This window comes from Meriones unguiculatus, chromosome 5 (assembly GCF_030254825.1).
Source record: "Meriones unguiculatus strain TT.TT164.6M chromosome 5, Bangor_MerUng_6.1, whole genome shotgun sequence".
NCBI lineage: Eukaryota > Metazoa > Chordata > Mammalia > Rodentia > Muridae > Meriones > Meriones unguiculatus.
The window spans coordinates 125,032,308-125,044,652 of record NC_083353.1 but is presented as its reverse complement, the minus strand read 5'-3'; the positions used below and the strand labels follow the sequence as shown (position 1 = coordinate 125,044,652).

Genomic DNA, 12,345 nt, shown 5'->3' with positions numbered 1-12,345 from the left:
AATAAAAATAGAACATTTTTTCTTGATTCTCTGGAGGATTATGAATGAGGCTTCTGTTAAAAATACATAACTGTTGGTTTCATAAATCTCAGTGTCTAAATATTAGTCCAGTTTTTAGACTATCAGTTAAAATGCACCAAAAGTAATCATTTTTCAAGTTATTATTAGATGGTAGACATTCTTAGAATATATGGTGAAGTTGCCCTCGGAAAAACAAGGATGGCCATAAAAGGCAACTTCAAAAAAAAAAAAAATCAACAGCATATGCTTCGTTCTGGTCTGCAGGCTTCCAAAACTGAACAAGTTACTCAAGATGAGTGATGTCAAGCTTGCTGTCTTGGGTGGCAAAAGTTCAGGAAAATCAGGTGAGTGGTGCTGTTTTCTCTTGCATGATTAGAGAGGTGAGTAGACACAAACCAGGGTATTAAATAATAGCCATGTATTAAATAACAATTACCAGCAATAATGAATTTTCTCTCTGAGATAATTTGATTATGATATTTTCTGTATGAGTTTTCAATTGTCCAGCCAAGTTGTTGTTTACTTATGAACTGTTTAAGGAGGTGTGGCAATGTGATTGCTTGTAATAAAAATCCGTATCTTGCTCTTCTGAATTAAACATTTTAAAGGCTAACAGGAAACCCTTCCATTACTTTACCACTTGTTTCTTACTCCAGTACACTTACCTGCAAGTACAACAGTGGTCAGTTGTTTTGAAAGGACTCTTCTGATTAAGGGTAGGACAGGCAGAATTCATGGAGTGTGGAGTAAATTCATGGAGTTTACAGGCAGCACTAATAACAGGCCATGACTTTGTCTAGACACTGCGTTGTGTAAATTCTGGAACCTAGCACAAACACCCGTAATTCTGCAAGTTACTATTCTGTTCTGTTTTGCTTTATTTTGTTCTGCTGCACAATCTAATGGCAGGAAGATTTTCACCAATGAACCTCAGTCTAGCAATAAGAGCAAAATAACTAGTAGACTCAGGTTTTTGTAAGATGAGTTACATGAGTATCTCTATTTCCCAGCCACTAACAACTGCACATGCCCCACACTGCCTCCATCATTCCTACACCTGGGAACCAGATTTAGTTAACAGGGAAAAATAAGTGTTGTAAGAGCTCTGAATTTCAAATATAATAGTGATATATTTGTACTTTACAAGGTAAGGTGTTGTACGTGTTTATATTTGTTAATGAATTTCATAACAATTACATGTGTTGCATGTAAGATCACATTTCTGTCTACAGAATCATTTTCTATCACTTCAACTTTTAGACCAGAATTCAGTAAAATTCAGTAAATTCTTATCTAAGGCTTTCTGATTATTGAATAAAAAATCAAGATCATGTACCTAACTGAATTATAAGTATTATAAAATACAACAAACCTTAAATCCTGTTTATTCACCTCACAGCTCTTACAGTAAGGTTTCTTACCAAGCGGTTCATTGGAGAATATGCTTCCAATTTTGGTAAGTTCCTGACATACACTTTTATTCACCTTAACATTTCAGCTTCACATTTTAAACCTAATTAAGACCAAAGAGGCATTTGAGCTGAATATATTATTTTTATATTCATTAAATTGTTTAAATTCAAAGATTCTAGTTTTAAATAACAAAATAGTAAGGGAGAGTTCTCCTCCCCTCACATCTGACCCTAGCTTATCAAGACTCATGAGGACTGCGTGTATCCTCTTCCTCTGTGGCCTGGCAAGGCCTCATCACCAGGAGCGAGTGACCAAAGGGCAGGCAACTGAGTTCATGATAGAGGCAGCCCTTCCTCCACTTACTTGGAAACCCACATGGTGACTGAGTTGCTTATGGGCTATGTCTGAGCAGAGGGTCTAGGTCCTCTACATTCATGGTCTTTGGTTGGTAGGGGAAGGGGATAGGAGGGAAGAGGGAGGGAGTGTGGTACCAGGAGGAGTTGAGAGAGGGTGCTACAAATCGGGATATAAAATGAATAAATTGTAAAATAAATAAATAAACAAACAAAACCCTCACAAACCTCAAAACTAAATAAAACAAACAAACAAACAAAAAAACTAAAATACCGAAGTAGATTTTGAATTCAAAGTGAATGATTTTGTCATCAAAATCACCCAGTATAACAATAAATTAGAAAATCGAGGATTTTCTTCAACTGGAAAACAGTGAAGTTGTGGTTCTCTTTTTCAAATATTGCAAAGCACAGGCATGTATGTCTTATAAAGTGCAAAAAGGTTTTGATAATTAACATCTGTTAAAAGATAAATACATATTGATATTCACAGCACAAAAAACTATAAGATGAAGCTTGTAAAACTGTAAAAATAACAGAATGATAAACTAATTAAAAATCATATCAGGCAGTTTCTATACCTATCAGAGAAATTCTACAAAAGATGTCAGGGTGCCCTATATAATCACTAAGGTCAATTTATTAAATCTAAAACAGCTTTGCTTTATTTTTCTTCTGAATTGGCATAAAATACAGGAAATAGCACAGCACCAAAGTGATGAATTTTGTTATAGCTTTAAGTATAGTTTTTCTTCAGAGATTGACTAAAATAAATTTATATCTTTTCTGATCCAAAATATGAGGATAAATGTTTTTTGTCCTCATTTCTTAAATCAATAATAGCAGAATTCCAGGAAATGTAAGGGAGTGAGTTTTGTTCAATATTGCTTATTTAGTTGTAGAGAGTCAACAATTGTTTCTCTATGAGAATGAAAAAAAAAACACACTGTTCATGAAAGGATATTATCAGCATATTGCTGAAATGATTTTAAAGATTTGTATCATGTGGCCTTGTCTGTGTGAACAGAATAGCATTTCCATGCATTTGACATTGTGAACATTTTAAGACAAGTGTTTGGAAACTGCTTACAGCATGACAACCACAGAAAACAGAAATTTCTAGTTTTCATTCTGAGGAGCACACCTCTCAGGCGCAGAGGTCAACGTGAGGTACAACCCAAGATGCCTGGATGAGAAAGTTTTCCCAGAACAGAAGAGAAACAACACAAACAAGATAATGCAGAAACAACCAGGAAACCTTCACCTTAAGCTTTTCTACAATGCAGTTATATAAACAAATGAAATGTTTACACGTGCCCAGCGGTGACCTCTCCATGCATAAAACAAGACCCTAGGATATTTTGAGAAGGTAAACCTGTGACCCAATGGTCGCCAAGTCAATGCAAACAAGCTAGCAGAAGCAGCTCCACTCTTGTCAAGAACGGATAGAAAAGAAAGTTAAAACTCTAACACAGAGATGACGCCCTTACCAATATCGTGAGATTTGAGAGAAAGTGTTTTATACTGTCTGGTAGACTTTATGATTCAGGGCAGATAGTAAATGTGGGAAGTTTAGGAAAAAAAATCCTCTGTAAACCAAATCTGATGTTTGATGAAACTATGACAACTTTATTTAAAAGTCAGTCTTCAGCCTCTGAGGAAACATTTGTTTATCAAATATCTGTCTCTTTTATAAAAGAGAGATTTGTGAATTTTGTTCTATGTGAATACGCATGTTTCTGAGGGCCTACACATGTAGCATGTGCACACAGGTGCCCATGATGGTCAGAAGAGAGAATTAGATTCCTAAGAACTGGAGGTGCAGACAGTTGTGAGATGAGAACTAAACCCACGCTTTTCACAAAATCAACATAATGTAAATGTCTGTTAGGTCCATTTCTCTCTAGCCGTGTCCATTGACTCTTACGAGTTAAGAGTGATTGTCTGTTTGAATCAGGATTTTGTATTAGTGTGTTAATTTGTAGAGAAATCTTTCTTTTTCTTTTTCTTTTATTTTTTTAGAATTTGTGCCATGACAGTTTTAATTTTAGCTAGTCTTGTGCTGTGATCAGGACGCTTTGAAATCACTTTTTTTCCAAGTCATTTGCATTTTATTCTTTACATGCAATGGTAAATTCTTTTTTTATTATACTTTATTTACTTTGTATCCCCCCTCTAGATCCCTCCCCCCTCCCCTCCTAATCCCTCCCTTCCTCACCCTTCTCCACACACTCCCCTCCCCAAGTCCACTGGTAGGGGAGGGTTTCTTTTTCTTCCTTCTGATCCTAGTCTGTTAGATTTCATCAAGAGTGGCTGCATTGTCTTCCTCTGTGGCCTGGTAAGGCTTCTCCCCCCTCAGGGGGAGGTGATGAAAGAGCAGGCCAATCAGTTCATGTCAGAAGCAGTCCCTGTTCCCATTACTATGGAACCCACTTGGACACTGAACTGCCATGGGTTACATCTGTGCGGGGGTTCTAGGTTATCTCCATGCATGGTACTTGGTTGGAGTATGAGTCTCAGGAAAAACCCCTGTGCTCAAATTTTTGGTTCTGTTGCTCTCCTTGTGGACCTTCTGCCCTCTTCAGATCTAACTATTATTTCCCACTTCTTTCATAAGATTCCCTGCACTCTGCCCAAAGTTTGGCAATAAGTCTCAACATCTGCTTTGATAGTCTGCATTGCAGAGCCTTCCAGAGGCCCTCTGTGAAAGGCTCCTAACTTGTTTCCTGTTTTCTTCTTCTTCTGGTGTCCATCCTCTTTGCCTTTTGGAGTGGGGATTGAGAATTTTAGCCAGAGTCCTCCCTCTTGATTAGTTTCTTTAGGTGTACAGATTTTTGTAGGTTTATCCTATATTATATGTCTATATAAGTGAGTATATACTGTGTGTGTCTAGTTTACTAACTTTGTATCCCAGCTGTATCCCACTCCCTCATTCCCTCCCAATCCCATCCTCCCTCCCTCATCCTCCTGTCCCTTTCCAAATCCACTGATTGGGGAGGACCTCCTCCCCTTTCATCTGACCCTGGTTTATCAGGTATCTTCAGGACTGGCTGCAAAGTCCTCCTCTGTGGCATAGCAGGCCTGCTCCTCTCTCGGAGTGGAGGGAGGTTAAAGAGCCAGCCATTGAGTTCATGTTAGAAATAGTCCCTGTTCCTCTTACTAGGGTACTCACTTGGATAATGAGCTACCATGGGCTACATCTGAGCAGGGGTTCTAGGTTATATCCATACATGGTCCTTCGTTGGAAAAACAGTCTCACAAAAGATCCCTGTGCCCAGATATATTGGTCCTTGTGGAACTCCTGTCCTCTCCCTGATATACTAATTCGCCCTTCTTTCATATTATTCCCTGCACCCTGCTGAAGGTTTACTTATGAGTCTCGGTATCTGCTTTGGTACATTGCTAGGTAGAGTCTTTCAGAGGCCCTCTGTGGTAGGCTCCTGTCCTGTTACTTGTTTTCTCCTATGTCCAATGTCCATCCCATTTGTCTTTCTAAGTGAGGATTGATCATCTTAGCCCAGGTCTTCTTTCTTGTTTATCTTCTTTAGGTGTATAGATATCAGTATGTTTATCATATTTTATATGCCTATATAAGTGAGTATATACCATGTGTGTCTTTCTACTTCTAGGATACCTCACTCAAAATGATCTTTTCTAGTTCCCACCATTTGCCTGCAAATTTCATGATTTCCTTGTTTTTAATTGCTGAGTAGTATTCAAATGCTTTTAAAGAAAACAAATGTAGAGGTAGAGCATTGCAGCCCCCACACTTGGGGTGCAGGGCCACAAGGGTTTCTTCAACCTCCAGGTCATCCTGGAATTTGTAGAGGGAAATTTTCTTAAAACAAACAAACAAAAAAAAAAATGACCAGGAAGGATAACTCCTCCTGAGAAAGTTTCAGTCAAACAGGGACATTCTGGAAAAGAGATCTGAGGAATTACATTGTAGGGAGAAGAAAGAATCAGTTTCAAGGTACGGACCTGAGACATTTCTAACCAACTTGAATATTGCTCAAGGTAGTAGCTAGTGGTCAGAAGAACAGAGATAATACTTGCTTGGTCAGTCTAGTGAGGTGACAGGAGTGTTGAATCCTGGAAGCTAGCGGCATTCTCAGGAATGTTAACAGTTTTTTGTTTAAATTTTTATTATTATCATTTATTACAATTTATTCAATTTGTATCCCCTATGTGTCCCCCTCTCTCATCTCCCAATCTCACCCTCCCTTCTTCTTCTCTCCCTATGCCCCTCCCCTAGTCCACTGATAGGTGAGGTCTTCCTCCCCTTCCATCTGACTCTAGCCTATCAGGTCTCATCAGGAGTGGTTGCATTGTCTTCCTCTGTGGCCTGGCACGGCTTTCTTAAACCAGGAAAATCCAGCACTTGTTGGCAAATTTGATGTAAACACATGGCTCATGTTCGCCTGGGCCTTCCAGTTGTTCTATGGAGAAAGTGGGTTGGTAGCAAGCAGATGAATTATGAGTTTTCATGAAAATATAGGCAGAAAGAATAGGAAATGATATTAGCAATAGAGTTATTAGCATGTAGACTAAATTGTAGTTTGAATGTAGAATAAAATATTTTTTTGTGAATTGTATGGGCAAGAGAGAAATCAAGTCATAAGGGGTCTTCAGGTTTTCCATCAGAATATGACATATATCACTGAGCAAATTGGGGTCTCTGAGGAAGAGTCCTGCAGGGAGCAAAAAGCTTAGCTTTTCACAAGACAGGTTAATATGGAGTTCAAATACTTATGTGAACAAACCCAATAGTAAATAGTTTCCCAAGTTTGTGGAAGAGGTCTGCATTTCAAATACTTGCCGAGCTGATCAGAAACCACCTGTACATAACACACAGGATTCTGGAGTCTGTAAAATAACACAGGGTGGTGGAAAAAAATGGATTCAGATGTAGAGTGTGAGAAAAGGATGAAATACGAGTTTCAAAACAACACGAATAGAAATGACAGTAAATAAAGAAAATTAAAACATAAATAGTATGTGTGGCATGAAGACCAGATAAAGGAAATATTTGAGATTGTGTCATTAACTGAGTACCACAGAACACTTGACAAGGCATACGTGATCAAGGGTGCATCTAAATGTATTGAACTTAGAACCACTTTCACATGATTATATGATGTTGGTAATGGATACTAAAAAGTAATATGGCTCAGTGTCTAAGTGCTTTAGGCCAACCCAAAAGATCTGAATTTCTCCCCAAAATTCACACTGTAAAACAAATTTGTCTTCTGAGTTCCACACAACTTTCACGCACACACACACACACACACACACCATACAAAATGCACTTATTAATCAATCAATAAATACAGCACTTATTAATCAATCAATAAATACAATAAATAGTAAAGAAAATTCATGGTAGTAGACACATTACAGAATTACTGATGATCTATTTATCCATGGTTAAGAGGAAGTGATATACCAGCCTTTCGTAGGGGCATTTATATTACACCATAGGATGGTATGCAAATGAATAGAGACACAAGTAATTTCAGGGGTTAATACAAGATATTCATGGCTTCTTAACTAGCCCTGAGCAAAGATTCCCTACTGTGCCATTAAAATATGTCTTTGTAGACTGCAGAGATGGCTTAGCAGTTAAAAGCACTTCCCCCCCACCCCCGAAGACTCAGGTTTGGTTCAGTGACCAAACATGGCAGGCAAAAGCCATCTTTTTCCAAGGGATCAGCATCCTCTCTGACTTCCATAGGTACCAGGCACATACATACATAGTGTACAAACATATAGGGAAGACACACACACACACACACACACACACACACACACACTAAAATATCTTCAGTAAAAACAGACTTAAACTATGACTGGTTGAATTTGGCAGAGAAATATTAGTTACAACTGAGTGTTTTTTCTGAAGTATTCCCATAATGACAATGGGTAATGGGTAAACTTTTTTTTTTTTTTCAGAATCTATCTATAATAAGCACTTGTGTTTGGACGGTAAAACATTGAATCTGGAAATATACGACCAATGTTCTCAAGTAAGTCAAACAAAGCACTTCTTTATTTTATTTTATTTTCAAGTGATTTAAAGAAGAGTTGGTATGAATATGTAAAATAATGTCAACACTGGAATAAAGTTATTTTTCCACTTTGTTAAAATTTTCACATTTCTTTTTCTCAGGATTCTGTGTCGTTATATTAAAAGTTAGCATGGCAAAAATATCTTTAATGTTTCTAATGAACTGCAAATGTGAGCCCTGAGCAATATTCTTAACAAAAATCCTTAAGATTTTATTTTCTGTATATGAGTGTCTTGTGTGTATGTGCTTTATCTGTATGTGTGCCATGGGCATGAAGTGCCTACAGAGGCAAGAAGAAGGCACATATTATCAGGAATGGAATGTGATTGTGAGCGTCATGTGGGTGTTAGGACCCAAAACTGCATCCTCTGCAAGAACTGTAAATGCTCTTAGCCATACAGCCATCTCTCCAGCCCCTTAGCAAGAATCATTAAAATGGCAGCATTTGGTTGCACTCATATATATTCCTGTGAGCTTATAGTGTAGCTGTCAGAAATCAAGGTCAAATGACTTGTCAGTTTTTACTCAATTGCCTGTGTTTGTACCCAATTTTCAACAGAATATAAGTAAGACAAATTTTGAATATAAATTTTCTTTATTTAGTCAGCAAACCAAAATATCAAAATAGGATTATAAAAGTGAGAAGAAATGGAAAGTTTTCTAAGATTTCAAAACATGTCATTGTTATTGAGCTGTTTTAGGTATTTTCTCCTAAATTACCCTATAAACACTTTTAGATAAACTTTGTAAAATTTTCACTTTCTTGTGTTTGAGTCTACTATTGAAAATAAATAGGCATTCTAGGTGGGGAGATGGCTCTGTGGATGAAATACTTGCTAGCCAACCATTAGGACCTGAGTTTGGATTCGTAGAACCCACCTAGAGCTGGCACTGTGCAGACATGCAATTCCAGCACTCCTATGTTATGAAGGAAGGAGACAGGAGGTTTGTATGCCACAAAGCCTGTTGTCCCTAGCAGAAGCTCCATTGTAGATGAGACAAAGGGAAAAACCAGCAGCTGATATTTGTCTCTGACCTCTACACGTTTGCCATGCCAAGGATGTGATGACATTCACACCTCAACATGCATACACACATCCAACTACATACACACACACACACACACACACACACACACACACACAGATACCCCAATTATTGATGCAGATGCCATCTTTTCATGATAAATGTGTGACTGTCACTCTAAAAGGCATTATATCTTAGAAAAATTAGTGTTTCCTTCTAGAAAAGTTGTAAAGTGAGATTGAAATAACTAATGTGTGTGCTTGTGTGTTTTAAAAGGATAGTGACAAGAATGAAATAGAGGAACAGTGAAAACACACTTTAGAAATGTTTGTTCTTTGGCCTTATGGAAATGGCTAACTTAATTGTTATCCATTGTGAAACTTAGAGCTCTGCTGTGGGAAACTAAACTTTAATGCATTTGGTTTGTTTACAGCCAGAGAAAGCAAGATGCTCTCTCCCAGGTGAACTGCACTGGGCAGATGGCTTTGTGATTGTGTATGACATCAGTGACAGGCCTTCCTTTGCTTTTGCAAAAGCCCTTATCTACAGAATTCGGGAGCCACCTACTACTCATTGTAAAAGGTAAGACATTTCATTCCCATCTCCTTCCCACATCATCTTGCTGTGAGCATCATTAGGAAGAATTTAATACAGACTTCCAATTACAAAATTTAACAGCCCAGAACAATTCACCTTCGCATTCCACAGGAGTTACACACGTAGTAAAAGGAATCAGATGAGAATGCTTTATACCCTGGCTGACATAAACAGTTACTTGCCCCAAGTAAATGGCTATTTTACAAGACAGCTTCTATTGTTAACATGACACTCACTGGCAAAATAATGGTCCTCTGTGCAGCAGATACTTCATGCTTCCACCTTTCCTTTTCATTCTCACAAAAATGTTAAGGATCCTAAATAAATCCAGATTTATTGTGTTTGCTATCCTGTGAAATGCAATTTCTTGTCACTGTGCTGCCCAGGCTGTCATAGCAAAAACAGACTGAATTGTCAACCATCTACAAGTGTTAAAGGTGGGAATATACCTCTCTCTACATAAAAATGTGGTCAACAACTCTTGGTAAAATGCCGTGGCACACAGACACTGCGGGAAGAAAGTGGCTGCTCCAATAATTAAACACTTAGGTATTTGAGATTCTTGGTTTAATTTCCTCAGTTTTTATTGTTTGAGCATTTCTCATGGAAAGTGTTCATTTATTTATTTATTTTTGTTGTTGTTCGAATGCTGACATGAGGAGTTTTATAGGTTTATCCTCAGGGTTGCCCAGAAAGGCTAAGACAATGGTGCAATTGTGTGGAGCTTAAAGCATTCAGTCTTATTACTGTAAGCTGCTACATGTGTTCACAATAGCTCCTTTAAGTGACAACAGAATCAGTTATGCTTTCATAGGTGTGACACAGTACACAGCAGAAAAATTTAAGGAATGATAGATTTATGTTGTCTGTATCACCTATCTCCATGTTTCTGGGCCTTGAGTGAGGTAGAATCTTATGGTTCTATGGTGGGGACTATTTTCCTAATTTGCTTAGCACATAAAGAGACAAAGTGGAGGAGATTGCAGCCATCCCTGGTTACTCTTCCTATCCACAAATAAAGAATACCTCCATGATGCTCCAAACTCTAATCTGAGAGCTCGATTTGTGCTATTTATGTCACTCTGTGGAAATGGCTTTGTAGCAGTGGGGATCTTTGTCTCTAAGCACATACGTGGTCATGATCATAGGTACAATTCCTACTAGGACTTACTTTTGACTCTTTGTCTTTTGGCTATAAACTTACCTTATTTTTTTAGAGTTGTTGAACTAATCTTGGAAAAGTTACCCATTGTTTTTCAGGGTGGTGGAACCAGCTGTGGTTTTAGTTGGCAACAAGCAAGACCTCTGCCATGTGCGAGAGGTTGGCTGGGATGAAGGGCAAAAGCTGGCGACAGATTTCCGCTGCCAATTCTGTGAGCTGTCTGCAGCAGAGCAGTCCCTGGAGGTGGAGCTGATGTTCCTCAGACTCATCAAGGGCACTCTGATGATCCTCAAACACAAGGAGAAGAGGAGACCCAGTGGATCGAAAGCAATGGCCAAACTGATCAATAATGTATTTGGAAAGAGAAGGACGTCTGTTTAGTAGACATATATTCCAGGGGACTTGGTCCATCAGAGAGTTTCAAACACTTAAATGACAATTAAACTTACAATTTACACATTTAAAAGACATTTTTGGATATATGAAATGAGTGAAAGTTAGTAATGCTGTCATTTCAAAAAATATGGTTTGTCATTTTTGTTATATTTAGTTCACATTATTTCCCACATAAACCTTCACTTCTTGTACAAGCACTTACTCACTCTGGTGTATCACTGGGGACCTGTCCTCTGTGCCTCCAGAGGAAAACATTGCACACGTTGTTTTATTAAAGCACTGTTTTAAAGTGTGTGGACCACTTTTATATTCTGTCATTGTTTTGAGTAAAACAAACATATTTATACAGCTAATGCAGTATAGGGCATAAGTTATCAATTTTTTTTTATTTTTGTTTTGACTTAAGACATGATTTAGGATTGGATATGTAAAATTACCTTCCCTTTAATAAATATTTTGCAGTTGATGATATAATGAAGCAGCTGTGTTGTATAAATTAGTTACTATTCTTATATCAGTAAAAAATATAATATATATATATAAATTCAAATTAATGGAGGAATGCTTTGTTTGCTGGCTTTCAGTTTGAAGTGACACAGTCTGTCATTCAGGAGAGTCATGATGGCAGGAGTGTGAATCATTAGGTTACAGGACATCACTGGTCAAGTAGCTGAGAGAGATGAACAGTGGCACTCACCTGACTTTCTCCCTTTTCTTTCGGTTGAACCTGGGACACCAGTCATTCACGATGGGTCTTCCTTACTCAGTGAGGCCTCCTGGGAAACACCCTCACAGACAGACTTGCACAGTTGTGGGTCTCCTAGGTGATTCTGAACCCAGACATATGGTCAGTGAAGATCTGCCTGTGCAATTGCTGAGGACACCCCTCACAGAGAACGTCACAGATAGCATTAAGAGCACTTGTAAACCAAAGGTTATCTAGTGTAGTTTCTTTAGGGGAATAAGACGTATTCAGTTTGGTTTCCATTGCTGTGATAAAAATGATGATCAAGTGCACCTTCAGGAAGAGTCTATTTTTGTCTCACAGGTTATAGCCCTAATGGAAAGAAGCCAGGGCAGGAACTTGAAGGGGAAACCACAGATGAATGCTGCTTACCTGCTTGCTCCCTCTGGCTTGCTTAGCCACCTTTCTTTTACACCCAGGCTCATTGCTCAGGGACTGTACTTCTGGCAATGGCTTAGGCCCTCCTACACCAATTAGCAACCAGACCAAAGTGATAGAGGCAATTCTGAAATAGAGATTTGCCAGATTTATCTGGATTTGTGCCAGATTGACAAGAACTAACCA

At 38.2% G+C, this 12,345-nt stretch overlaps 1 protein-coding gene across 1 annotated transcript; it reads left to right on the top strand.

Moving 5' to 3' along the window:
- Positions 1–284: 284 nt before the first annotated feature.
- On the top strand, positions 285–11,330 carry Rergl (RERG like). The gene is made up of 5 exons (XM_021648648.2): positions 285–365; positions 1,421–1,477; positions 7,740–7,813; positions 9,315–9,463; positions 10,739–11,330. Exons 1-5 carry the CDS (start codon positions 314–316, stop codon positions 11,019–11,021), a joined length of 615 nt encoding a protein of 204 aa, XP_021504323.1. The 5' UTR covers positions 285–313; the 3' UTR covers positions 11,022–11,330.
- The last annotated feature ends 1,015 nt before the right edge of the window (positions 11,331–12,345 follow it).